Source organism: Bidens hawaiensis, unplaced genomic scaffold (assembly GCF_021521415.1).
Source record: "Bidens hawaiensis isolate Kalapana, Puna unplaced genomic scaffold, B.hawaiensis_p1.1 tig00000284_1, whole genome shotgun sequence".
Taxonomy (NCBI): Eukaryota; Viridiplantae; Streptophyta; class Magnoliopsida; order Asterales; family Asteraceae; genus Bidens; species Bidens hawaiensis.
This window is the reverse complement of record NW_027491022.1, coordinates 6,814,637-6,841,915: the sequence shown is the minus strand read 5'-3', so window position 1 is coordinate 6,841,915 and position 27,279 is coordinate 6,814,637. Positions and strand designations below refer to the sequence as shown.

General features: G+C 36.3%; 1 protein-coding gene and 1 pseudogene across 2 annotated transcripts; both read right to left on the bottom strand.

Moving 5' to 3' along the window:
* Positions 1-1,584: 1,584 nt before the first annotated feature.
* Positions 1,585-6,807, bottom strand: LOC143618956 (uncharacterized; annotated as a pseudogene). Its single transcript, XR_013151119.1, has 5 exons — positions 6,551-6,807; positions 5,042-5,325; positions 4,892-4,945; positions 2,917-3,110; positions 1,585-1,803 (listed from the first exon to the last, which is right to left on the bottom strand). The product of XR_013151119.1 is annotated as an uncharacterized LOC143618956 (transcript).
* Positions 6,808-11,623: 4,816 nt separating this feature from the next.
* LOC143619142 (uncharacterized) lies at positions 11,624-12,177 on the bottom strand. Its single transcript, XM_077091149.1, has 2 exons — positions 12,001-12,177; positions 11,624-11,920 (listed from the first exon to the last, which is right to left on the bottom strand). The coding sequence occupies exons 1-2, from the start codon at positions 12,175-12,177 to the stop codon at positions 11,624-11,626; spliced, it is 474 nt and encodes a 157-aa protein (XP_076947264.1).
* Positions 12,178-27,279: the final 15,102 nt, after the last annotated feature.

Sequence of the window (27,279 nt, the reverse complement as noted above, 5' to 3'; positions counted from 1 at the left end):
GCCGGTGGCTTGTGAATAGTACTATTGGTTTGACAAACTCAAACGGAATCGGCCTGGTTGCCGTGTCACATAGCGCCGTTTGTACATGACCATACTTGTATAAATAGGCTATGTAGTGTTAGACATAGCTACCGGGGCATGTTGTGGGCGGAAGGGAGCCACAGTGGTTTATTGGACGTGGGAAATGGATGCACGCAGCACAGACAGTCAAGGCTTCACTATAGCTTAACATAATTACATCATAAACATACAAACAAACGTACTTGTGAACGTACATACATACATACTTGCGTATTTACAATCTGTGATTGTCGTACGCGCAACTGATTTCTTGAAACCCATGAAACTCACCAACTATTTGTAGTTGACCCGTTTTAACATGTTTTTCAGGTACTGGATTGGATTAGAAAGTTAATGTGCTACGTGTTTGACTTGCGATCAATGCTGGGTGAATTGATGCAAGTGTGCTAGTAAGAAATAAAGCCGCTTAACGGACTGGATTTAGTTTGTATCACCTAGTTGTAACAAAGTTAGATTGATGTAAAATATTGTAAATTAGTTTGTATTGTTCTTTATAAACAATGTGGTTGATACCAGAGGTGTCTGTTACACTTCCGTTTTACGCTTCCGCAAATCGCTCAACGGGGTGTGACACAAGCTAAAAAGAGAAAGGATTGTAATGTGTCAAAATGGGTTGACATTTCTTGAGGGTTTTTTTTTTCCTTTTTTTTATGGAACGAGAAAAACGGAGGAAACTTTATAGTTTTTTTACTTTTTTAGGTTTTGATTTATATTTCGAGTTATGATTTTTTAATTATTTCTTTTGAATATTTTAGTGAGAGGTTTCTGAAATCTCAACTAATTTTAACCCATTTCAAAAACCCTTGATTAAAAAATTAAAAAATCATAACTCGAAATATAAATCAAAAATAAAATTGTGAAAAAAACACTAAAAAGTTTCCTCCGTTTTTCTCCTTGCATAAAAAAAATTAAAAAATGTCAATCCGTTTTGATCCATTTCAATTATTTTCTTTTTTATCTTGACCCATTCTAACCCATTATTTACATTTTATTATAACTAATTCAACATATGAGTCACATTTGCCACCCTACACAAAATCATTGCTTTAAATTTAGTTCCAAAAAATGAAGGGTGTGCCGATACGCGAGGTACCGCTCAATGTATTATCAAAAAACTTTATTTACAATCACAAGTTGTCAATTTCACTTGTTTTACACACCAATTTTCATTTTTTTTGTCAAGATTTACACATCGCAATTTACACCTTACAAATACAAACAACAAACTTTAAAAAACGGATCGGTTAAAACAATTACAAGGTATTTTGGACAAGGTTACAATCACAAGAACAACAAACACAATTCAGCTGTGCATTACCATCACAAATACTTTTCAACTTCTTACACCAGAAAATCACAAAATAAACCTATACATAACAAAACAAACGAGCCGAGCAATAGAAGATCACAAGTGGAAATCATATTAATTAAACCGCAAGGCACATTTGGTTTTCAAAATAGCCACCTTCTGTTTTCTACATGTTCATTGTAACAGCTAACAGATACAGCATAATACATGTCACTAGGGTTATAACAGAGGCAGTCACAGTTAGAGATGATAAATAGTTAAAGCAAAACTTCATGCTCTTAGCTTCTTCACCTTTCAGCCTTTATGAAATGAGTTGATAAAAGTTTTGAAACAGTAAATCCATTGAACGTGTCCACATCAAAGAGCTCTTTTAGCTTCTCATCACATAATATTCTTCTTTTGTCAGAGGGATCCTTCAATATTATGAACAAGATAACATTGTCTGATTGACCAACAATATAAAAATTGATAATTTCATATATCCCTCTAAATGAGTGATATAATATCATATTTACAGAAAAAAATTTCATAGTATCAATGCTAAATTACAATTTTCGTCCTTTATGTAGAGAGGGTAGACAGAGAGTAGAGAGGGAGAGAACAATACCTTTGATATTATTTTACTTTTTTTTTAAATAAGGGTAAAATGGTCAATGTTTTAACCCAGTTAGTGACATGCATGATGATATTCATACTTATAAATTTCATAATATCAAGAGAAAATTACAGTTTTGTCCTTCATGTAGAGAGAGAGAACAATAAAATATTTGCAAACTGTCCTTTATGTATACCCAAATTACGAAACGTGCCACTTAAGCTTGAAAATTACACCTGTTGCACATTACTTCCTTTAAGGGGTAAGAGCAAAATGGTCATTTTTCATAAAACTAACCTCAAAAAGTAAAATTATGTTAGTGGAAATAGCATAAAGCGTGATAACTTTTCAAAACAAATGAAACTCAGTGTAACTTCCATCTAAAAGGCATGTTTCATAACTTGGGTAATACATAAAGGACAAATTTTATTTTACTATATAATATTTGAAATTTACAAAAAATCGTTTTCTATCTTCTTAAATAAGGGTAAACTGGCCATTTTAAAAAACATTAACAATGAAAAGTTAACCCGGTTTGTAGAAAGGAAGAAAAGTATAACAACATGTCAACATATGAACTTCAAAGACATTTTTTGTACTTATTAATGACACGAGCCACGACTACAAAGAACCCTATACATAAAGGATGAAAACTGTAATTTGCCCTAATATCAAATATACCCATCTTCGAATTTACTAGTTTACTACATTGATGTGCTTCCCTCAAAACTTGTATTAGGATATCATAGTTTAGTATAGTCTATGAGTGTAAAGAAAAAGATAAGGGCATAATGACCATTTTACAAATCGTATTAAGAAATGCGTGTATGTGAAATATGAAGCACTTTGAATGGCATATTTGATATTAATTTTTTTGTTGGGTAAAGATAATTATTTTACACATACCAATTAAAAGTTAAGACATACAAACCTGAAGGTTATTTTCAATGTAGTCCCAAATTCTCTTCACGACATCTGAACGCGCCAATGCGTTTTCACCGGTTCCAAGAAATTTCACTAAAGCTTCTGAAAGCAGAATCGGAGCCATAAGACCAGAACCACTACCACCACCGCCCCCGCCACCTCCCTTCTGCTGCTTCTCCTTTCTTTTTGGCTCACCTGAATCTAAAAAGGCAAGCAAAACTTTTATTTGGAAAAAGATAAAAACTTGTATGCACTTTTATATATTTTTCATTCAAGCACTTGAATAGGACGATCAAATCACATACTTCTACACTGATAATAATATTAAGTACATCCATAATGGTTGAGATGATAACATTCTTTCCATCAAATTGTTATTTCCCTCCTCTGTCACAAATTGACCGTTTATTTTAGTTATAATGTAGCAACTAGATGAAAAATTATAAAATGAATACCAAAGTATAATAAGTAGGAGATGGTTCTAGGCAAAAGTGCAAAACACAGTTCTTTTCGAAAACACGCAGAACAAAGTGAATTAGGCTTGTAAACAAACTGAACGTTCAGTGAACCGTTTGGCGGGATGTTCGTTTTTCATATATGAACGGACATGAAACATAGTTTTCTTCATTTGGTTAAAGCAAAAAATATGAACAGGGTATCGTTCGTTCTTTTATGTTTAGTTTTGTTTGTTCATCTTTGTTTAGGCTCATTCATTTATGTTCTTTTATACAGCCATTTAAATAATTAGGTAGATTACAGTTTAGTTTAATGAATAAAATCATCACCTCTTACAATTTAGGCTAGTTTTATCAAATTTTTAGGGAAGAGCAGATTATTAGGTGGGATTTGTTAGACTTGCATCTCTCCAAGGACATGATCAGTGACAGGAACTCGTTGAGACGTATTGGGAAGGGGGGGGGGGGTTGGAAATTATTTAGTTTTTCACATATTGTGTATGCCTTCATGTTTTTTGCCCTTTCGCTACTCCGCTACTATCAGATTTTTATGTATTGTTTGTGTTGCGTGTTAGGTGCATGTTTTTTTGGTGCTGCTTGCATTTGTTTTTATTTACCTCATCTTTGTTCTTCGTGTCCTTGAAGTTGCTGGTCTCGCTAGGCGCAGCCTCTCTATCCCATAGGATAGGGGTAAGGTTTGTTTCTATTTAAGCCCTCCCTAGACCCTACTCTATGAGTGGGATTAAACTAGGTATGATTGATTGCTTATTAAAGTTTTAGGCCTTAAATACAGATGTTCATCTTTACTTTTAATTGGTGTTTGGTCAGTTATGTTTGTTCATCTATGTTCATTTACGTTTGTTCGTTTACACGTTTATACTATTAACAAACGAGCATAAACAAACACGAGCATGCTCATTTTCTTTTAAGAAACGAGCACAAATAAGAAAACCTTGTTCGTTTAATTGTTCATGTTTAATCATTTGTTCAATTGAAGTTAAACAAACAAGCCAAGACATATCCCATTCGTGTTTGTTTGGTTTCTTTTACACGTTTATACTATTAGCAAACGAGCGTAAACAAGCGCGAACATGCTCATTTTCTTTAAGAAACAAACACAAATAAGTAAACCCTGTTCATTTAATTGTTCATGTTCAATTGAAGTTAAACAAACAAGCCCGGACATATCCCGTTCGTGTTTGTTTGGTTTTTTATGTATGCAAACATTATATGTATACTTATATTTAAGAAGTACAAAATATAAAACAAACAAAAAAATGAACCGTCATTCAAAAAGTTAAGCTATTGAAGTTTGTTCATTTTGTTTTTTGTTCTCGTATTTAAGAAGCACAAAATTTAATAAATATGAACCATGATTAAAAAGTTAAAACAATTTAAGTTTGTTGTTTTGTTTTTTTGTTCTGGAAAAATTTAGTTTTTTGTAATGTAATTGTTAAATTTCCTTTTGTTTTATTTTGCTTCCAATAAAAAATAATAATTTTAACAATGCATGCCAATACAACACACCTTCTTCTCTCTCCTTCTTTAGCTTTTCTGCATTTGGTTCTGCACTTACTGGAGCTGCAATCATGAATAAAAAAAATTAATGGGATGCTGCATATTTTTAGGGAAAAAAAAGAATATGAATACATGATGAGAGAACTAAAAATGTATTACCGCCATCCGAATTTAACGGCCATATATGCTTTGAAAGAGCCTTGTTCATTTGGAACATGTCTATAGTATCCACACCAAAAAGTTCCTGTAACGGTCCATCACAACGTATGTTCCTTCTATTGGCGGGATCTTGCAAATCGTGTTCTCGAATGTAACTCCAAAGTTGTTTAACAACCTATAATAAACATGCTTTCAAAATGTATCTATAGTACATAACATAGAGTAACCTTTTTGTCACATGGCCTTTTTCTCCTACCTCTCTCTCCCATCAGTTATACATAGTTCTTTAATTCTTTTTATAATTTTTTTCTACCGCCTCTCTCCTTATTAAATAATAATGATTTCTCTAATATTATTATAAAAGGTTTTTATAAAAAAAAAAATAAGTTTGTTCATAAAACTTTTTATTAACTGAAATTTTCTTTCATTATTTACCCCGTAATACGAACTATATCATTTTTATAACAAGCATTTACTGATTTATGAATTATGTTGTTTTTATTATACAACCCGTGTAATAAATGGGTCTATAACCTAGTATAATATATATCCAGAAAAAAAAATCTCACACGTATAATCACAAAACTTAAAACAAAAGAACATAGAGACTCGGTTTTATGAAGCCTGACGCACTCCAAGGCGTTTTGGTCCCAAAATCCAGTGTGCAAGGCTAGCAGTGTAAACGAGCGCCAAACCCTTGAATCGAACCTACAAGCTTGTTTAATAAACGAGCCCGAGCCTGATGCTTACTATCGAGCTCGAGCTAGTTCATGAAACTAAACAAGTCTATTATTTATATAGTTTCTATTTAAGATGTTGAGTGTATTATGTATATTTATATATAAAATTATGATAAAAATAACTAAATAATATATACAATGTTATATATAAAAATATAATCAAAATATATATTTAAAAAATAAATATAAGTAGATAGATATGTTAACTAATAAATAACAAACGAGCCAGCCACACACTTTAATAACTGCTCATGAGCCAACCCGTTCGTGTGCTACTTGATAAAGCTTGAATCAAGCAAAAATTAAGCTTTTTTAATATAAACGAGCCCCAACGGGAGGTTCGCTAACTGAGATCAAGCTATTTCGTGGATCTAAACAAGTCTATTATATATATAGTTTTAGTTAAGATATTGAATATATAATTATATCATAACAATTACTATGTATAAAATTCTAACAAAAAAGTAACAAAGTAATATATATTACGTTACATATAAAAATTATAATTAAAATATATTTAAAAATAATCCAACAACTCTAGAAAAAAATTCCATTTCACGATTTACAACCTAACCCTAATTAACAGCCTGTATATACTAACAAAAGCCAAAATTCACTAAACAAAGAACACATGAATTACAAGGTACCAAAAGAAAAAAGTAGTAATTGAAGTGCAATGTATGTACTTCTAATTATAGCAAATCGATCAATCAATAGCTTATTCAAACGTAATAATAATAATGTCCAAATTAAAGAGTTAACATCAAACCCTGGTTTTTTGCTACCGCCGCTTTTGCCATTGCCGGCTTGTTGTTGTTCCACGTCAACCTCATCTTCATCTTCTTCGTTATTGTTTTGTTCGAGATACAGGTCGATTTGTTGGCGAATAAAGGCCTTTTTGTCAGATAAATCGACTCCGAAATCGTGCTCTAGCTGCCGGCGAATGCTGGCGGTTGTGGTGGTGGTGAAATCGGAGGTGCTGAGGAACTGCCGGAGCCGCTCCATGATCTCGGAGTCCGAAACCATTGGAAAAGAATAAGCAAGTGGTTCTGGTACTTTCAAGTTAATATTAACTTCTCTCACACTTTTATCTGATTTAGGTATTTTGGGCGGATTTTTTAGCGACACAGCCATGATTTGTATAGCATGGTGGATTTAACGGTCTTTCTGGAAAACATCACCAATTTTGTCTTATTATGTATTTTTATTTTTTTTTATGTTTTTTATTTTGTTATTATTGTTAATGTTATTTATCATTATTATCATTATATATTAATTATTTATTTAATATTTAATATTATTTCGGTGAAAACAATTAACACATATATATACCAAAAATTATTGTTATATTGATAAACTGTACAGATAAAAGAAAATATGACAACTAGAACATAAAAATAACATAAAAATCTACGGCAGGAAGTCGTCCATGCCCAAGCCGTCGGCGTGGCCCGCGAACGCCGCGCCTACGTCGGCGTCGTCATCTCCCCTGCGCCTAGGCCCCAAACCGTCTGCAGCATCCACGTCGTCGCCCCGTCCGCGTCTCACGCCAAACATGCTCACCTCGTGGTCAAAACTGGGGGGTGGTGGCGGTGGCACGGTGTACTGCTGTCCAGACAGCTCCGCTACCCGACTGCTAACAAGCCAGTCGATCTGGCGTGACATCTGTCTCATCCGCCAGTCTATCTGGCACGACATCTGCCTCATCTCCAACTCAATGGCCTCCAACCTAGTGTCGGTGGCAGACGCATCGCGCGATATGTGCGTGTAACGTGCTGCGTTGGCCCCTAACAACAAAACAACAGAAATACGTTTAATACGAAGACAAATTAAAAGAAACGATAAAACGATAATATATTAAAACGTACCTGAGATGCGCCCGGATCCTCAAGTCCGTCACCACCGTCGTCCGAATCCCCGCCGGCCCCCTCCCCCGCATCGACAGGCTCATGGACAAGCTCCACCTCCAGTTCCGCGACCAGGGGAGGCTCGACTAAAGGCACCGGGACGTAAGGCACACGTGCCCCTGCCCAGGCCATCAGTCGGTCGTATAAGCCGTTGGGCCTGGTGAACGAACGCATAATGTGCATGCAGCCGCAACGGACGCGGTCCAGCTCGCTCGGAGGGTCGGATCGATATGCAGGGCGTCCACCAGGGCTCCATGGCTCAGAGATATCGCAAGCTGACATACCCGCCACCCATCATGGACCCTCGTCCCTGCCTGAACTGGTAGGCAACAAAATAGTCTGCAAACCCCTAGCGAGGTTGCAGTGCGTGTGAGTCAGCAGACACCTCAAAAAAAACATGTCGCGCAGGCTACAGTGCTCCTCGCTCTGATTGCGACCCGCGATGGACGTCGCAATCAGCCTATGTAGGTACCTGTGTAAAATAAGATATTATAATTTATTAACAACAATAATATAATATAATATAATATAATATAATATAATATAATATAATATAATATAATATAATATAATATAATATAATATAATATAATATAATATAATATAATATAATATAATATAATATAATATAATATAATATATTAAACAATTCAATACATTTTAAGAACGTACCTGTGCAGCGGGTCCCTAATAGCGGAGACCTTGGACTTGGTGTCCAAGGGCCTATCTCCGAAGTCGTGATTGCTGATGGCCCTCCACCATACCCGCAGGTCGTCCTCCGGCATTTGGTGGATGCTCTACGTGTATATCGGGCTGGTCACCTCCTGCTCGGTGTATAAGCCAAGAGCAACCACGAACTTCTCCATAGAGAAATGGACGTCCTGCCCGAACATGTGGAAGGAAACCTCCGACTGTGTCGTATCGGCGTCTGGCACCCTCATCCGAGTCTGGGGCGTACCAGACGCACGGGGCCTGCAATAATATAATATAATATAATATAATATAATATAATATAATATAATATAATATAATATAATATAATATAATATAATATAATATAATATAATATAATATAAATTTAGGGCTGACAATTGGGTACTTGCTAAATACACGATAAGACCTATTAAGCAAAAAAGTGCGGTATGTGATTTTTTTAATTTTCTTAAATAAATGAAATTAGTAGACTAGACTCCACCATATTCCCTTATTGGTACATGAAACTTAAAACTGTCTTATAGTCATGACATATCAAGTAGTTAAATGAGTCGTATTCATGTTTTATACTTGTGTTTAGCGCGTCGCTTCATACCTGTTAAGACACGAATTGCCAGCCCTAAATTATAATATAATATAATATAATATAACATACTATTATATAATATAATATATATAATAAATATATTAAAAACATAACAACGTGGAGTAAACTTACGTATCGTGTATCGTGGAGTAAACCTCCAGTGTCAGCTCCCAGTGCCCTGATAGTGGCATAATGAAGCACCGGCTCCAGGGCGTATCCTGTCCGATGTACTTAGCCGCCCACTGGTGAGCGTCATAGGACTCCAAAAACGACCAGGATATAATTGTGTTGGGAAACGGGAACATCTGGCGTAGGCGAGTGTATCGTGTGAGGGCGTCTGAACCCTCAGCGAACTGCACATGAGGGTAGGTGATCAACACGTCGTCACCCGGTGGGGTCCCCGGCCCCCGTCCCAGCCCCGGCCCCGCCCCATCTGCTACTTGTACTCCTGCTCGATCTCATCCTCAATCTCATCGTCCCCAAACTATAATAATAACAAATAATAATAATTATTATAACAATAACAATTACAATAATAATAATAATAATAATAATAATAATAATAATAATAATAATAATAAATAATAATAACAATAATAATAATTGTAATAAATACTATTAATAAATATTAATAATAATATTTATAATAAAATAGATAATGTTAATAAATTATATATATATATATCAGAGGCGGCGTATAGGGCTATACACCAACGCTGATTGTCACTGAAAACCGACGGCAGGACTCCGGCCATATTACGGCTGGACTCCAGCCGACGGTTTTATCCATCCACACAATAGCATCATCATCATCACATCATCAGCATCAAATCATCATCATCATCTAAACATAATTATCATCATCAACATAATATTAGAAAATTACCTCCATGTCGTGTCGGTGTCGGGTCAAATCTCCTCGGCTCGTGTCGTAATCCGGTCGGTGTCGGTCCAATGTAGACTCTTGTTTGGATGCTCGGATGCTCGGGAGGGAGTTTGAAAGTTGAAATATAAAGTGGCAGTTGAGCAGCCGACGTTCAATATAAGGGGCATAAATACGCCACGTATAGGTCTATACGCGGCGTATTCTGCCTATTTTTATTATTTATTATTATTTGTTTGTTATTTATTTATTAGTATTTATTATTTATTAGTATTTACTATTATTATTATTATTATTAGTTTTTTAATATTATTATTATTTATTAATATTAGTTATTAATATTGTTATTATTTTTCTTTATTTATGTATGTATATGTGTGTGTTTGTCTACATACATCCATTGATACATTGTTTTCTATAAGCTGTCTAGATCTACGTTAGAGGGTTCCCTTCGCCAACCCGTGCGTATCTGTTCGTACTCCTCCATACGTTGTCCGTACAGTGTTTTTCATTCGAGGGCCGCCGGTACAGCGCTTCTTTCCCTATTAAGGTTCGGCGTTGGCATTGGGAAATCTCCTACCAGTTTAATATATATCCAGTGATCACCTCCCTAGTTAGCGATGCCTATAACCACTGGATCCGGAATCAAGTCAGGACCGATTCTCAATGGGAAGTAAGATTCGGTCTGATTGCCAGCTAGGTTGATTAACACACACCCGTATGTCTGAGCAGCCACGTGCCCGTGACCGGGTAAGCTGAACCAACGACTCGGCGGTGCCGGTTTGACCGTGTTGGAGTACGGAATGCTGGAATGAACCCAGCCGTACAATCTTTCATCCTCTTTGCTGAACATCGCCCTCCACCACCCTTCGTTGGTTTCCAGCTCGTTTTGCATTGCCCGCCTAATATCCGGCCAGAGTTTCTCATGTATCCCCAAACCCACAGCGATTGATCGGAAACCGCAGTTACTGTCTGGGCGTACGTTTTGGATGTCTGCAACAAACGGCTGAGCCCAGCTAGGAATGACGCTCCTAAACATTTCTATCGCCGGTACTTGTGCTGGCGAAACCATCAAAGGAAACCCGAGGTGAGCTCCCGTAGGTTTCGACGTCTTAGGTCGTCCCCGAGGAATTTTAAACCTCGAAGTTGACTAAGACAACGAACGAGACAACGAGGATGGGGTGGGGATTTCTTGGCCGGGCCCCTGTAACAAGAATGGGGTGTAGGAGTTGTGTCTGGGGAGATCTAGAGCGGGGGTGTATGAGCTGTGTCTGGGGAGATCTGGAGCGGGGGTGTATGAGCTGTGCCTCAGGGGATCTGCTTTTTTGGGATGCCCCCGAGGATCCTCTCTTTTGTTGGGCTCCTTGTTTTTAGATCTACCTGGCATAGCAGATATGAGCTTGGCGAAAAAACTTTTCTTTTGATTAGGGTCATCTATGGACGATAGCGTATGTGTGATGTCCCGAAGACCCGCTTCGTAGTCTGGCTCCGGTACGAAGGACTCACCTGCTCTATCGTTTTGTATCAAATGACGCTCCATGTTGATGCGACGGTTGTCATAGTCCTGTATCGTCGGAGACTGATACAGGACCTTCCACCAGTACGCAAAGTCCGTCCCCATATCTGTCCTATATAGACCTTTAAATTTTCTCCTTATATTCTCGGATATGTGCCACCTACATAAATATTTGGTGGCATTAGGGAAGACCGCGTTGCAGACGTTCATGAGGGCCTGGTCCACGTCAGTCAGGATCACGCGTGGCTCCATGCAGTCATCGAGCATTTGTTTAAGTTTCTCCAGAGCCCAGGTGAAGTTCCGGTGGCGATACAAAACGACTTTGACGTCGACGTCACACCGATAAACTGAACCAACAGCCAGTCGTACATGTTGGTGTTGTACGTCGTGTCAATCATCAACACCTCAGGGAACGCACGCCACATCTTATGCGACTTATTATGATAGAAGAAAATTTCCTCCGTCCTATCATCGATATCACTCTCTTGGGTATAGAACGTGAAACCGTTGCCTGTGAGATAGTTTTCCAGCGACTGCATTGGATGAAATAAAACTTTAGTAAATATTACAAGCACGACAAGTACACATTAAAACTACAAGTTTTTAGAACTACCATCATAGGGGTGTCGCCTAGTAGCCCATCCCTCCTAATCTTGGCGGTGTGGTTGTATATATCTTTTATTACAGGTTGCACACCGGGAAACTTTTCGCGGAGGGCTGCTTCGATTTGTTGCGGCTTAACGCTGGTCCTGTGTAAACTCTCAACCATATCCAGCCGGTCGCTGTTCATTTTTCTAAAAGACGCACACCCCTCATCGAATTCAACGGGATCGTGGTTGTGAGTCTTGTTTACCACTTGAACCCTCCAACAGGCACCCCTCGAGTCGTACCTACCCAGGATCTTAAACGGACAGCATTTTTTTATGCTGCCAGTACGTCTCATCGTCGCCTTTATTTTGGGTTCACCCCCACGATTGCATGCAAGGTCCATAGCATTTTTCCTTGACCGCTGGACCACAACAACAAACCCATGCTCCCGTCCTCTAATTTTTACCCATTTCTCCAGCTCCTCGCGGCTCTCAAAAATCTGAAACAGTTTTACGCTATTAATGAAACCGTTTATTAAATAACATACAAATAAATAATATTAACTTAAAAAAACACACGGTTTCTTACAGCATCTGTTTTATACGAAACCTTCACTTCGCGTATGTAGTCGTCATCGTACTCATCTTCGTTATTTGGGTTTGTCCCAGCATGATCGTTTCGCCCGTGGTGCGATGAAGACTCGGTTCCATAAAAGGATCATTTTCTATTGGTGGCTGGTACGATGACGAAGCCTGACCTCCATAATCCGACCAGCCGACAGGAGACGGGTATATCGGCTGACTACCGTAATCCGACACGAAGTACTCCTACAATACATAAATTAGAAATTCAAACAACATTGCTAGTGATAATAATAAATAATAATAAAAGCTATAACAAAACCTGGTTCAAGTTTGGCAAACCCGTCGAGCTAGTGTTACCATAAAACTGTTCGGGCTGACAATAAGGTTGTTGGGGCTGGGTATCATACCCGACATGCTCCTGACAAAACGTAATGTAGCATGTGTTAGTAAAAAAAACTACCAAATTCATACTTAATAAATATATAACGAAATCTGGTTCAAGTCGGGTAACCACGACGTGCCAGGCTGATCGTTAGCGGCGTAACCCGGCTCCTCCTCCGGAAGTAAATGGTTAAACCAAGACATTCTGGGTATTATTTAAAAAGTTTTTCCTTAAAATTAATAATCTATAAAACTATTTAGTTTTCCTAAATTTCGGGACGAAATTTCTAAAATAAGGGAAGACTGTAATATTTCGGATTTTTGGTGGCTCAGGGAGGGGGTATCTGACAAAAGTTTGTTTTTTGATGATTTCAGCCCATGTACTTCTAAAAGTGTGTTTTTAAGCCAAAATAAACGATTTTAATGGTTTCTAAGAGTTGTTTAATGAGTTTGAAAGTTAAGATAATATAAAATAGGTTAAACAAAGTTAAATACTAATAAATACAAGTTTTTTATTAATACGAGAGGTTCGAATTATATTCCCGAGTCAGGTAAACGCAAGTGAATATAATTATGAAAAATCTGAAATGTTACAGTCTTCCCTAGTTTTAGAAATTTCGTCCCAAAATTTAGGAAAACTAAATAGTTTTAAAGATTATTAATTTTAAGAAAAAACTTTTTAAATAAAATTTAAAATTTTAACATAACATAGAACTTCGAGTTGTCGGAGCAACGCTCCAAATGATAATCCGACAAGGACACTTATATATAGGAAGTACCAGCGGCATATCCACCATGTCCTATCATATTCACATTTTATCCGTGACCCAAATACCACTTTTGGTTCAAAGTTTTGTCACAAAATCGTACATATTATGATTTCCATGTGATAACTTGGATAATTACGCATTGACCTATTATTACTTAGATCGTCGGATGATCCACATAATTCGTCCTATCGTGTGAGTTTCAAAACATTTTAAAGATATAAGTTTGTGAAAAAGTTAAAGTTCTAATAAATTTATCACATTATAATGTTTCGGATCACATTATAGTTACGTATCATAACTTTTATGCTAATTGTTTACTTTATCAAATTCGGAGAGGTCCATCATAATCACATTATAGTATGATATACGCCGTCTTAGTAGCCAAAACCTGATTCGCATGGTGATGGTCAACCGACACTCACATTTGTATATGCTAGTCATAGTAGCCAATGCCTGATTCGCAAGGCAACGGTCAATTGACACAACTATTTGCTCATGGTTTGATTGATTTACACTCACATTATTTTGTTTGCTCATTAATTATATATTAGTATTAGTGACAAAACTGGTGATTATCATAGCTTTGTCACTAACGAATTTATGATTTATACTTTTTTCAAACTCTGGCTAAAGAGAAACCCATTTGAATGGGGAAGTTCAACCATGCTTCGTTATATATTTGTTTAAGAACCGGCATAATTCAAGTACCATTTCGTTTGTCCAGTTTTCTCTTTTTTAGAATCCATCTAGAAACAGTGCCTACATATATACACAATTGCAAAATCAGTTAAGTAGCTACTCTAGTAGCTATCTATCCATCCTATATGCTAAGGAACCAGGGGCGGACCCACATAGTGTGAATCAGGGTTCCAAGACACCAATATTTTTTAGAAATTCCTTAGAGACGGTATATTAATTTTTTTATGGACCCCATAATAATTAATAGATGGAACTCATTTTAAATCCCAATAGCAGCATTTATGATTTTTAAAATAACTATCACATCCTGGAATAAACTGGATTGTTTTTTTCCCACAAGTATAGCTTCAGTTGGGATGCAGATTAAATTGCAACAGCAGCATGCACAGGAAGAAAGATTAGCAAATACAATCTCCATGTAACACTTTAAAGTTTAAATAATTAGTAGATACAATATGTTAGTGGGTGCAAGTATTCTTAAGCAACTAATATCATGTTGGACATGAAATAATTAATCTGTTGCTAATTTTAAGCAACGTTAACAAAATTACAAATTACACCTGTTACAAAGAATATAGCCATAAGCGTTAAGGGAGAAGTTGGTGGTAGATTAAGACCATTTAATCCCGATTGTTTAACGGCTTTAAGTATTGGTTAGAGTATAGTGTAAAGACGGATAAAGTATTTTGTTTGGTTTGTTACTTGTTCGATAAAAAATGGTCAAAAAGATGCATTTGTAACCTATGGGTATCATGGTTGGAACAAAAAAGCGAGAATGGTTGACACACTTAAAAAAAAAAAGATGCTCATGTAGGTAAGGAGAATAGTTTATGATGAACCAGGCCAGGTTCATTATTACAGACCAAAGCAACCGACTTAAAATGCATAATATTTCTAAGTAAAAATATATATGCTTTTGAATTTGTTTCTAATTTGGTTCTAACATATTGATATTAAAGTGTTGACAATAGGGGTGCAAACGAGCCGAGCCGCTCACGAGCTACTCGAGATCAGCTTGTTAAAAAGCTCAATCGATCCAAGCTTAGTTGAGCCCGAGCTCGAGACTAAAAGAAAGCTCCTTTAGTAAACGAAGCCGGAGCCCGAGCTTCACTTATCAAGTTCGAGTTGGCTCGCGAGTCTAAACGAGCATGCCATTTATATATAAAACTATAACTGAAAAAAACATAACATTAATATAAATATATAAAAAATAATTTAAAAAAAAAAGTAAACGAGTCGAACTCAAGCTTTGGAAATAGAGCTCGAGCCGAGCTCGAGCTCAAGCTCCACGTAAGTTAAACGAGCTGTGCTCGAGCTCTGTATAAGTTAAACGAGCTGAGCTCTCGGCTCGTTTAAACCACTAGTTGAGAATGGAGGTGTATGCATCTATGAATAACCAAGTTTACATTACTCACTTTGTATTGTGCGTAGCATGTTATTCTTGCAGTTTTATATCAATATCTTTTGTATTCTTTTGTTTAGGACGCCAAAAAAAACTTTAAACACGGAGACGAGCTCGAGCTCCGCGTAAATTAAACGAACCGAGCTCTCGGTTCATTTAGAATGAAAATAAATATGTACATTATGACATCCAAAGCTTGTACCTTTCGGTCAGCCGGCTTCAAAAGTTTCATAACGTAGTATACGGTTTGGTTTACGGTTTACCCCAAAAACCGGCCGCATAAAACCGAACCGGACCGTAAGGTATATATGTATGTATTACTTTTAAATGTATTATATTAGGTATAAGTTATATATTATACTTCGTATTTAGGTTTTAAATAATTGAAATGGACGAACTGAGGGCAACCTTGAGTTCAATGAGGTGTTAGAGCTATAATCAGATTTAATTGCTAATTATTTTGGTTGATTTGAATAATCTTAAGATTTGAGAAATTGATTTTAATAGTTGTGAGAAGAATTCAAAGATTATTCATATTTTTGACAAGTGCTATGGAAATAGTGATTATGGCAAAAATTAAAAACCAAGAACAATTGTTATTATACTTGCAGCACACAGATGATATTAACCAAACACAAATCCCTCAAATTAATCACAAAAATCATAGTAATTTACATCCGTTTTTCACCCCACCTCCAACTTAATAATCAAATAAACCACCAATTAATCAGAAACATGTAACAATCAAAGAACACAATTGAAGCATTTGATCAGACGAAAGCACATAACAAAATTATATGTATACTTCGATTTTCATGTTCCATTTAGATCAAACGATTTATCTATGGGAAATATGTTAGGGAACAAAAGATAAAACCATAAGGGGTAGATGGAACAAGCATGATTAGAAATTACCAGTTATTGGTGGAAGTAGATGGATGATCTGCAATGATTGTCGTTGTCGTTGTCGTTGAGGCTGTATGGTTGTTGAGGCTGCCAAGGTTGTCGATGGATGAAGGTTAAGTAGGTAATTATAAACCTAAAAGCGTGTAGATTTTTCTAAACGCTAGTAATAGGAGCATTCTAAAAATAAACTTTTTCTCATACCCTGAAAGCTTCGGCTCTTTTAACCAAGCAAAGTTTTTTATTAAGTGGGAGTTTATTTTTTAACAGCTTTAAGCTAGAAGCTTCTAAAAACTTCCTCCCAAACATATCCATAATAAAATTGAAACTGAAAAGAGAAACAAAACAGAAAGGTAAATTTTGGCCAAATCTCACCTATGGTTGCCTTCATAGACAGGCGAAACAATTGTAGAACTTAGAAAAGCTTACATGAATTATAGTTTTATATCTTTTTATTTCTTTGATTAATAAACTATATATTGTTTTATTTAATTATTAATTTATGTCTAACTATTTATATAATTGCCTACCATAAATCCTATATGTCGCTCTCCACCCCCCTGTAAAGCCGTAAGATTTGATTTCTGAATGTAGGCCTCTCATTAATTTAACTTGCTTTTGATCTGACGGATTAGACACAGCCTGATTAGCTGAAACAATTTATATTATACGAATACTAGTTTTTATCCCCCGTATTACGGGTTGTTTTACATTATTTGTTTCTAATATTTATATATATTTTTTGAATTTTAATTTTATTTATTGTAAGGAAGTTAATAGTGTACTTAGAATTTGATGATTAAAGAGTATCACAAAAAAATGAGATGATACAACTCGGTTTAAAAGCTATTAGGTTTGGTGAGACCCATGACCCGATTATTTTTTTTTTCAATAAATACTTAATCATAACTAATATCTTTTTTTAAAGCATATACTAATTTTTAGTATATCTCTATTTTATAGGATTTTCATATCAAATATTTGGTGAGATTAATTTATAATTTAATGAGATGTTATAACCCGTTTAAAAGTTATATGGGTTTGCTTTGCTGAGACTCATACCCGTGAATTCATGTAAAATGCATGAGAATCCTCTATTTACAAATACAACAATCTGGTGGCTTGAGAGAATTTAGATAGCAACCAAAAATCTTTTAAAGATTTCGTTTATATATATTTAAGATGAGTTATCCCATCATTTGTCCTCACTCAACAAACTCTAAAGCAGCCTTCTTCATCTTCTCCGTCGTCTACCTCTCTTCTCTTCCTCTTCTCTCATTCTATTCCTAATAGAAACGATTTTCATCTCAACCTAACTTAACAAACCCTAATTCCGAATCAATTAGTCGTTTATAATTCCAAAAATTAAATAGTTGTTAGGGTTGAATGAAGATGGTGATTACAACGACGATACTCGTTGCCTTCGGATTTGAAGACGATTTGAATATGTTCATCAACAATTGGTAACGCTTTCTAAAGAACTTAAATGCGTTTTTATCAATCACAATATGCAACTTAGATGATCCTGGCATTTGGCACATACGTAGTCCATCTCCAACAGCAAAAAGACCCCTTTTAGACACGCTAATCTTGCCAAAGTAGAATTCAGGTTTCAGTTCAAGCTGTCATCAGCCTTGAGGTCAAATTTAGATTTTTGTTTCCATAGATCCAAACATGCTTAAGGAAGGAAATGGAGGGATGACAAAAGAGTCCATATGTGCTATTTCAAAAGTATAACACATTCTTACTTAGTTATGTTTATATTCAGCACATGAATTTTGTATTGTGTACGTTAATGCTTTCAAGTAATCGGAGGTTCCTGTTCTTATTGATTGTGATACTAAAATATGACATTCGTGAAAAAATCAGGTATACATTAGTATTTACATACCGAATAAACAATTAACCATTTATTGCGTAACGAACAAACGAGACTGGTTATGACCCGGATATCCCGAGGGGGGGGAATCTATAAGTGATATACGTAAATTAGAAGCTAACATATTGATATTACTGTGACATTCGTCATTTTCGTTTTAATAAATGTATTTGTTTTATTACCGTCTTATAATCGGATCTCCATATTTATTAAAAAAAAACATCAAAGTATTTATTATGTCTTTCGGTTTTGTTTTATTATATTCTTACGCGTAATAGAATCGAGTATTTGCACTTTAAACCTTACATTATGGTTCTTATCACATCTGAACATCAACATAAGATCAGGGGCCTATGTGTAAATATTTTAAAAAAATATAATATTCCTTCTTCTTCTCCCTACCTCCCCCGTTGAACCAGCCGACCCCCCTCCTTCCATATTATCACTTCAGTTGACCCGTAAAATCCGGAGTGTATGGATGCTTAACCTCCACGCCAATCGTCCTTATGGAAATAACGAGTAATTGCCAACTAATCGAATCAATTATAATCAAATTCTTTAACTCGAGCAGCGGACTAAAGTTGAATTCGTTAGCCTATAAATACATGATTATAACTCAATTAATCACTCACACATAACCCTCTCGTAATCCCGAATCTAAACCCTATATCAATTGCGACCTTGAAATGTTCCTGAATCATGCTCGAAGTCCATGCTTGGTGCATATGACATCTTCTTATTGCATCCATGCTTGTCACCATGTGCTCGGATCACTTGGTTAAAACTTGAATGATCAAGTTGTTTGCTCGATTGGCAATCCATAATTGATAGAAGAACACTCTTGCTCGGAGAAGTGTAGCTTGATCGAAGCCTTCAACTTAGAAGAATTCACTAGAAATGGTTCAAAAGAACATGCTCGAGGTAGTAAACCATGCTCGATAGTCCAAGCTTGCTATAAGTCCATACTTAGCTGATTACCAGAGGAGGTTGAGAAGATTCCAATCTTCCTTAGCAAATATCCGACTCAACAATCTCCCCTAGATTGGAACAATCTCAAATGCACTAAAACATATCTGCATATAGTTACACATGTATCAAATATCTAAGATAATCAATTTAAGCACAAGTCATTTCATTACATAAGGGAATTCTGCCTTTTAGGCATTACATATCAAATTTTACATGTAAAATTACAAATCATAAAGAAAAATACAAAGATAAAACAGAAATAAAATAATCATCAATAAGCTCCATTCTTCTATCTTCTCCTTTAGCTCCTTGCAACAGATTTTTCTTTCTTGATTTTGACAAAGGCAGCCTTTTGCTTGAACATGTCAAGCTCTACTCCATCTTCCGAATCAATTGGGAATTCTGTATCAATTATATCTTGCAAGTCTTGGATGTGTATGAAATTAAGATCTTCATCATACATAACCACTGCAATAGTCCCTCTTGATGCATTTCTCAAGGATCCTTAAGCATTGTTTTTGTTGTAAGTGAGGTGAGCTATCTTTCCATTTTGTTGAACCTGGGAGTTTGGCTCAAGCATTTCCCTTCTCATGGCTAAACACTCTTTCAATGTTTTCCTTCTTCCACCAGAGCTGCTTGTCTGATGAGTTTTCCTTTTCTTTGAGTCCTAAATGGAGAGTTCAGCAGTGTGCACTTCATTGACTCTTTTTCTTCTCCTCTCTCTTTCAGCTTGGCTGTGTACTTCTCTTCTATTCTGTTTGAGAAATGGGAACCCCTTCTTCGATTGTTCTTTTATGAATTTTGAGAGGTCATTTCTCTGTTGGCCAGCCAGTTGGCTTCTTTCTTGATTGCCATATAGATCCAATTCTGCCATTTTCTTCAATTGTTTTTTGAAAAATTTCTCAAATCATCCCTAAAGATAATTAGAGTCTCTTCATTATCTTCAGTAATCACCCTTAAGGTCTTTGATCGTTTGTTAAAGTAGAGATGTGTGGGCAAATTCAAATTCCTTGAAGGTTCAGGCCTCACAATCTCCGACCTTATTAGTGTTATGCTTGTACCAATTGGTTGATTCTTCTTTGCCTCTTCAATTTAAGACTCACCAAACCATTGTTTAATGGTTTCATACGTTTGTAATATCAATCTTCCTACATTTGCACCTCTTTTGCAAGAGTATGCTTATCACGTATGCCCTTTCTTCTTCTTGTTTCTTCAGCTTAGCTTCTTGTAGTCTTCTTTCTGTTTCTAGGAATAGCCTTTGTTCTCTGTGATAGATTTCAAGAAGTTGAGCATGAGGCATATTATCAAATTCATCCTCTGTCATGCCTTTGTCCATCACTATGTCTTTCAAAGTTTGCACCCTTTGTGGATATTTAAACCAATCTTTGACTTCTGCTTCCTTCTTTTCAGCCTTCTCCTTTTCTTTCTGCATCTGCAACTTCAATTTTCTTTCCCTCTCACAATCAGCAGTGCATTTTTGATCTTTATGAGAATCTTTGACCATCTGTACTTTTCTTTTCAGTTCATCCAGAGATAGATTTTTCAAGGAATTGTAGTTGTAACCATGCAATTGAAGAAACTTTATTTCTTTGTGCTTGCTTTTCAAAACTTCATACTCTGTCTCATCTCAGACTTTCTTTTCAACTTGTCTTTTTCTATGGTCAGATTGTTTCAACAACTTCTCTCCCTTCTCCTTCTTCTTGCTTACCTTCTCAACATAGTTTGCTACATCATCAACTAGAGCATTCTTGTACATTTTATCAAATGTGTCAAAGGAGTGAAGATTTAGAAATGCAGGTTTTTGTCCTGCTTTCAACATGAAATCCCTCTGCGATTCCCTTCTCCTCCATCCATCAGCCTATTTTGCAATAGTTTATTTTGTTAGCCTTTGAAGGTATTTCAAGTTATATTCAAGGCTTATGAGGTAGGCTTTGTCTTCATTTTCTTTCTCATCAGACTTCTTTGTTCTCTCGTCCTCTTTATCAACTTCAATAGGTTCATCCAAATTGTTAAGGGCTCCAATCATAGGTTCTTCATCTTGACTTTTCTAAGACACTTCATCAACCTTGGTTTGTGCTTCCATTCTTTTGTACACCTTCATAGATTTTTGTCTCTTGGGCTTAGGGGTCACACCTTCAGATGGTTGTTTTCTTTTCAATGTTTACCTTTCTTCAGTTTCAGGCTCAGTGATTATTGGTTCTTCAGCTTGGGTTATTGGCTCTTCATCAAAAATTTCTCTAATTGTTGGTTCATTGATATGAGAATCTTCATTACCAAGATCCTCAACTGTTGGCTCTGTTTTGTCGTTCAGAAGCAGTTGGCTTGCCTTCCAGTGTTCTTGTCTTTGTTCTTCTTGAGCCCTTTTGGCAACAGCTACAGTTTCTGGTGCATAATCATTCGGATTCAAGAGAATCCAATAATTTGTTCTGAGCATGACCAATTGAGAGATAAATTTCACATATACGTTCCATGGCATTTTTGGTCCATCATCTCTTTTGGGTTCTTCTCTAACACCCAGATCAAGTTCTGTTTCTATTTCAGGCTCTGGCTCTGGCTGTGCAGGCTCGGGCTCTTCATTTGTTTGTGCAATTGAAGTTTGTTGCTCAAACTTTTTTTCTTTTAAAGCCTCCATTGCTGCCCTTATAGCATCATCAACCACTTCTTTCAACCTTTCTTCTTCCTCTTCTCTCTTCTTCATCTCAATTAGTGCTTCAAGCACTTCTTGAGGAACTTCCTCCTCTTCTTCAACTGTCACCCTCTCTCTTTCTTGATTTATCAAATTTATCACATTTTGAATAGATTCAACTTCCGCAATATCTGGATCTATTACATCATCCTTCTGAAGTATTTCATCTCCAGAACGCAACATTTATGTAGACTTGGAATGAAGATCCTCATCAGTTAGTGCAATCCCCTTTCCTTTCTGTTTCCTTTTCTCCATCTGTTCTGGGGTTTCTTCTTCCTTATCAGACTCCCCCTCTTCCCATTCCCCTTCAACATATTCTTTGTTGATTATTTCGAGGGCATATGATGTTTTAACTTTGCAGTCTCATCACTTGAAATGGCATATATATCTTCAATCAATTTCAAGCCACCTGCCTCTTCAATATTCCCCCTGTTTTGGTGCATCTGAGGTCTTCTCAACCTCAGAGTGCTACAGGGTTTGAATTTTCAGTAAAGCTTGTTGCAGGGCAATCTCAAGTGCCCTGTTTCTTATCTCCAGAACTGCATTCCTCTCTTTCAACATAATGTTTTCAAATTCCAAATTTGCATTTTCAGAAATGAGATCATAGATATTCGGGCTTGATGGTGGTGTTTCTTGAGTGGGCTTAAAGTCTGGTTTTGAGAAAGGTTTGGGTGAGGAGGTTTCTGGTGATGGTTGTTTGTAGAATTCTGGTTCTGTAGGTATGGTTTGGGAAGTTTGAATGGTTTCAGTACGAACAGTTTTTTGCAGAGGAGAGGTTGGTGGTGTTGAGACATGTGTTTCTTGAGTAGTGTTGGCTGGTGGGGACAAAGGTGGGGATGAGATGATTGGTTCTTGGATAGGAGATGTAGGTGGTGAAGGAATGTCTATTTCTTGAATTGGTTCAGGATCTGAATTGAGTGTTTTAGTTTAGTCAGAAGATGAAGGAATGTTATCATGAGCAGGCTCAGATTCAATAGAGTCAGTATCATCATTGTTTTCTGCAGGGTTTGGTGAATCTGGTGGATTGATCTTATGAATAGTTTCAGTCACATTTGACACCACATTGGGTATAAAAACATCATCATCTATATGCTCAGTTGCCATGTTACTCTGACCCACAACATGTTCATCAACTGGTTTAGTAGCTTCAATTATTGGTCCTGTATCACCCTTTGGATCCTCCATGTGAATGCTAGATCCAGCAGCTGTAAATGTATCCATCTCAGTTCCAATTGGATCATCAGTAGACTCATTCATCCGAACATTATGACCCACATCCTCAACAGTTTCAGCCTCATGGGCGATTGGTTTAATATGGGCTCATTAGCAGCATCATCACCGTCGTTACCCTTATCATTATCATCTTCATGTCCATCATCATTTCCTCCTACATCCTCATCATCTTCACCTTCATCATCATCTTCTTCACTATGTCCTGGGGTGTGAGGTACATCAATAGCACCCAATGCAGGAACTAGTAACCAAAGGAGAACATCCCAATCAGTATTTTCATTAAACTTGCTCCTTGCATCCTTCATTCTTTGACAAATGTTTGGATCTTGCAGCCTTAATACCTCTCCTGTCAGCTGTAGGTTCTGCAAAGACCTATCGATGAGTATTTGTAGAAATCTTGGATACATCAGAAATCTTTGATTCACCTCCTTCTCAGCATTGGACACCAACCCATTAAAAATGAATCGTGAAAAGTTGAATGGTTGTTGGTATAGAATAGCTACAGTCATTGTTGCTAATTCTCTGGTCAAAAGAGTCCAGGTCCCTCTCCTTGGACACAGGGACTCAATCACATGATTTATTAGGAATCGGTAGATTAGGGGAAAACTGCCCTTATGAAATTGTCCTTCTTTGACACCCCTTGATATCCCATAGTTTCTTGAATTATCCTCAGCAACCTTGGAACCGAATACAAATCCATCACTTCATGATTGTCATTCAAACGTAATGCCTCTCTGATCGAAGCTTCAGTGATTTCAATATCTTGATTTAAGACCAAGGCTTCAATCCTCTTCCCATTGACATCATCAACATAAGTGGCAGTGTTCCAGAAATTTGTGATGTGATTTCTGTATATCGTTGGGTTCTCTGTCAAAGCTACCCTCAAGTTGGAGTTATGAAGGAATTTGAGCATGAGCTCGAACTCCCTGTTTTCATTGTCTACCTCCAACCGGGCACAAATATTGTGCCTCTTCTCAAATTTCATGGCCTTCAGTTCTGCAAAATGAGAAAATAATCAGCATATAGAAATGCATGAACGATAGCCGAGAGTAGTTACAGAAGAATAGTGTCTTTAGTAACCTGTTCTGTAGTATGCGTACCTACACAAATCAAGCAAACAATCAGTAAACAGTCAATAGAAACCCTAATTTCGAAACTTGGGGTTACGATAACGATAATCGATATCTTACCAAGGTAGAAACAGAGCTAATGGTTCTATTCGATGTTGTATAGAACACAAATAGAAAGTCTAAGTAAGCAGGGGATGCACGAGCAAGAGGGTTTCTAATTAGGTTGAAAGCGGGAGACGAAATATGTGAAAAAGTTTTTAAGTCCCCCTTTTATACCTAATGTTTGGTTGGTACAGTACTAATTTGTCGTCTAGTGCATGACAGTTGTCATTTAATTCAAATTAACTGTACCACCCTTGCTCGAGCATACAGCCAAATAAACAGCTGTCTCCCACTGTACTCGAGTATTTATCTTAGTACATGCTCTACGTACAATAAAACTTTGGCTTTAAGAAATGTTCACTTATGGTTTGCTCGAAAGTTAGTATACTCGAGTAAATGTAAAGTCGCACATGCTCGAGACCCTTAACCAACATTCAACTTTGCCAAATAATGTAAAGTCACACATACTCGAGTATAGGGTCATGCTCGAGATTTTCTCACAATAAAATACAACTTAATGATGCAGTCTCAGTATGCTCGTGAGAACAAGTATGCTCGAACAACTTAAAAACATTTTCTAGCCCTCAAAACATATGCTCTAAGTATATAAGAAATAAGCAGCACTTGTCATTCATGCTCGAGACACACTTATAACAACAACTCAACTCTTACTCGAACATACTTAGATAATCCTGTGAACACCTATGCTCATAGAGTATATGCCTGATCGACAACACTTAGAAATCTATCCTGACATATCTTCTGCTCGTGAAGTACATTCATACTCGAAAACAATTAACAGAAATTCATGTGAACATATGTGCTCGAAAAGCTACATATGAGATATCTATGCTCGAAACACTTAAGAAAGTATACATAGCATGTCATTGTGCTCGAAGAGCAACAATTGAGATATCTATGCTCGAAACACTTATCAAAGTTTTCAAAGCATATCATTGTGCTCGAAGAGCAACAAACAACATATACAAGTAAAAGTAAGCTCGAAGTACATTCTAATTCCTAGAGCATACTCGAAATTACTTAGATCGAAGACATATTGCATTTATAAACACACCATCACTTGTCTAGTAGACTAGACAAATACCACACTCAAACTTTGCTTAAAACAAGTAGATAAATCATTTGAACCAATGTTGTAACTTAAGCATAAGTTTAAGATGAATAAGAGATCAAAATCCAGTTAAAACTTCTTTTCAAACCATTTTGGAGAGATCTCAACATGGGATCAGATTGTCCAAAATCTGTCCACCATTTCATAGTTAGCCTTATTATGATCTAAGTCAGTTTGACATTAGGCAATAGCACTTAGCATGATTATCATAACATTTGTGATATACTTAAAGTTCAATTAAGGATTAAGTGAAGAATGGTCAACATTTTGGACTTCAGGTTGTCCCTAATCTCTTCTCAAGTCTTATTTAGCTTTCTCCAATCACCCCAATTTGACTTCAACCCCTGATGCCTTGGTCAAAATTTAGTTTTAAGTACTATGAGCAGTTTATTTAAAGATATATAGGTATATATTCATATCAGACTTTAAGGTTGAACGTTGGACTTACTTGCCATCCGGACTTACATGCCTTACATTCAGGGTGTTTAGGATTTATTTGTATGCCCCACCCTTGTAGTTCTCTTAGTGACCCTTTAAGTCTTGATACATTATTACTTGTCATTTATATGCTATTTTTGAAGCATTTTTCTTTTTCAATATTTTCCTTTTCTTTCTTTTCTTTTGATAAGCTTTTCTATAGCAATAATTTTATAGCTGCTCAGATACTATGTAAATTTGTTTTTGTGAGACCAAAACACCAACATGCTCGTGTATGATTGGATAATTTTCTTTCTGCCTATCATTCGGAGAGATATGCAAGGAAACATACCATTGTCTTCAAATGTGTCACCACGTCAGACTTAGCATGATCGTTATATTTGTACCACTTATGTCACCACACTCATGAAAAGATACTATACAAAATGTCAAGTTATTGATCAGAAATCCTTTAAGCCTATAATCCATGGGTTAGGAGTTTAAACAATATACTATCCTTTCCCAAAGGTTGGATCCAATCTCCACTTAAAAACATTTTAAGCTTCTACAAAGCTTGTAACTGAATAATATTATCATGTCTCTTATGTGTTCACCAAAAACTGTTTGCTTAGTCAAAAATCATCTATGTGTCAAAAATTAGTTTATTTTAGAAATTGATGTTGCATCTAGTTTTGAAACATATTTGTCATTTAAGCACATAGGATTGTCAAACAGCATACAAGTTACATACAATTAGCAAACTCACACAGTTTTGAGTGATCTTTCACCTTGAGCCCACAAGTATCCTATTGAGAAAATTTGAAATTTATCATGTCAATGCGTGTGCTCGATGGACTTGAAATTTATCATTACAATGTATGTGCTCGAAATACATAGAGATGATTTAAGTCACAATCATTGTGCTCGAGCAACGGATATATGCTCGAAAAACAAGAAAATGCTTTCAAGACATATGTCCATGCTCGAACATCATATACAAGTCATCTACGCTCGAAATACTTGAAAGTGCTCAAGTATGACTGTTAGTGCTCGAGGAGTAACAAACACAGCACCAAG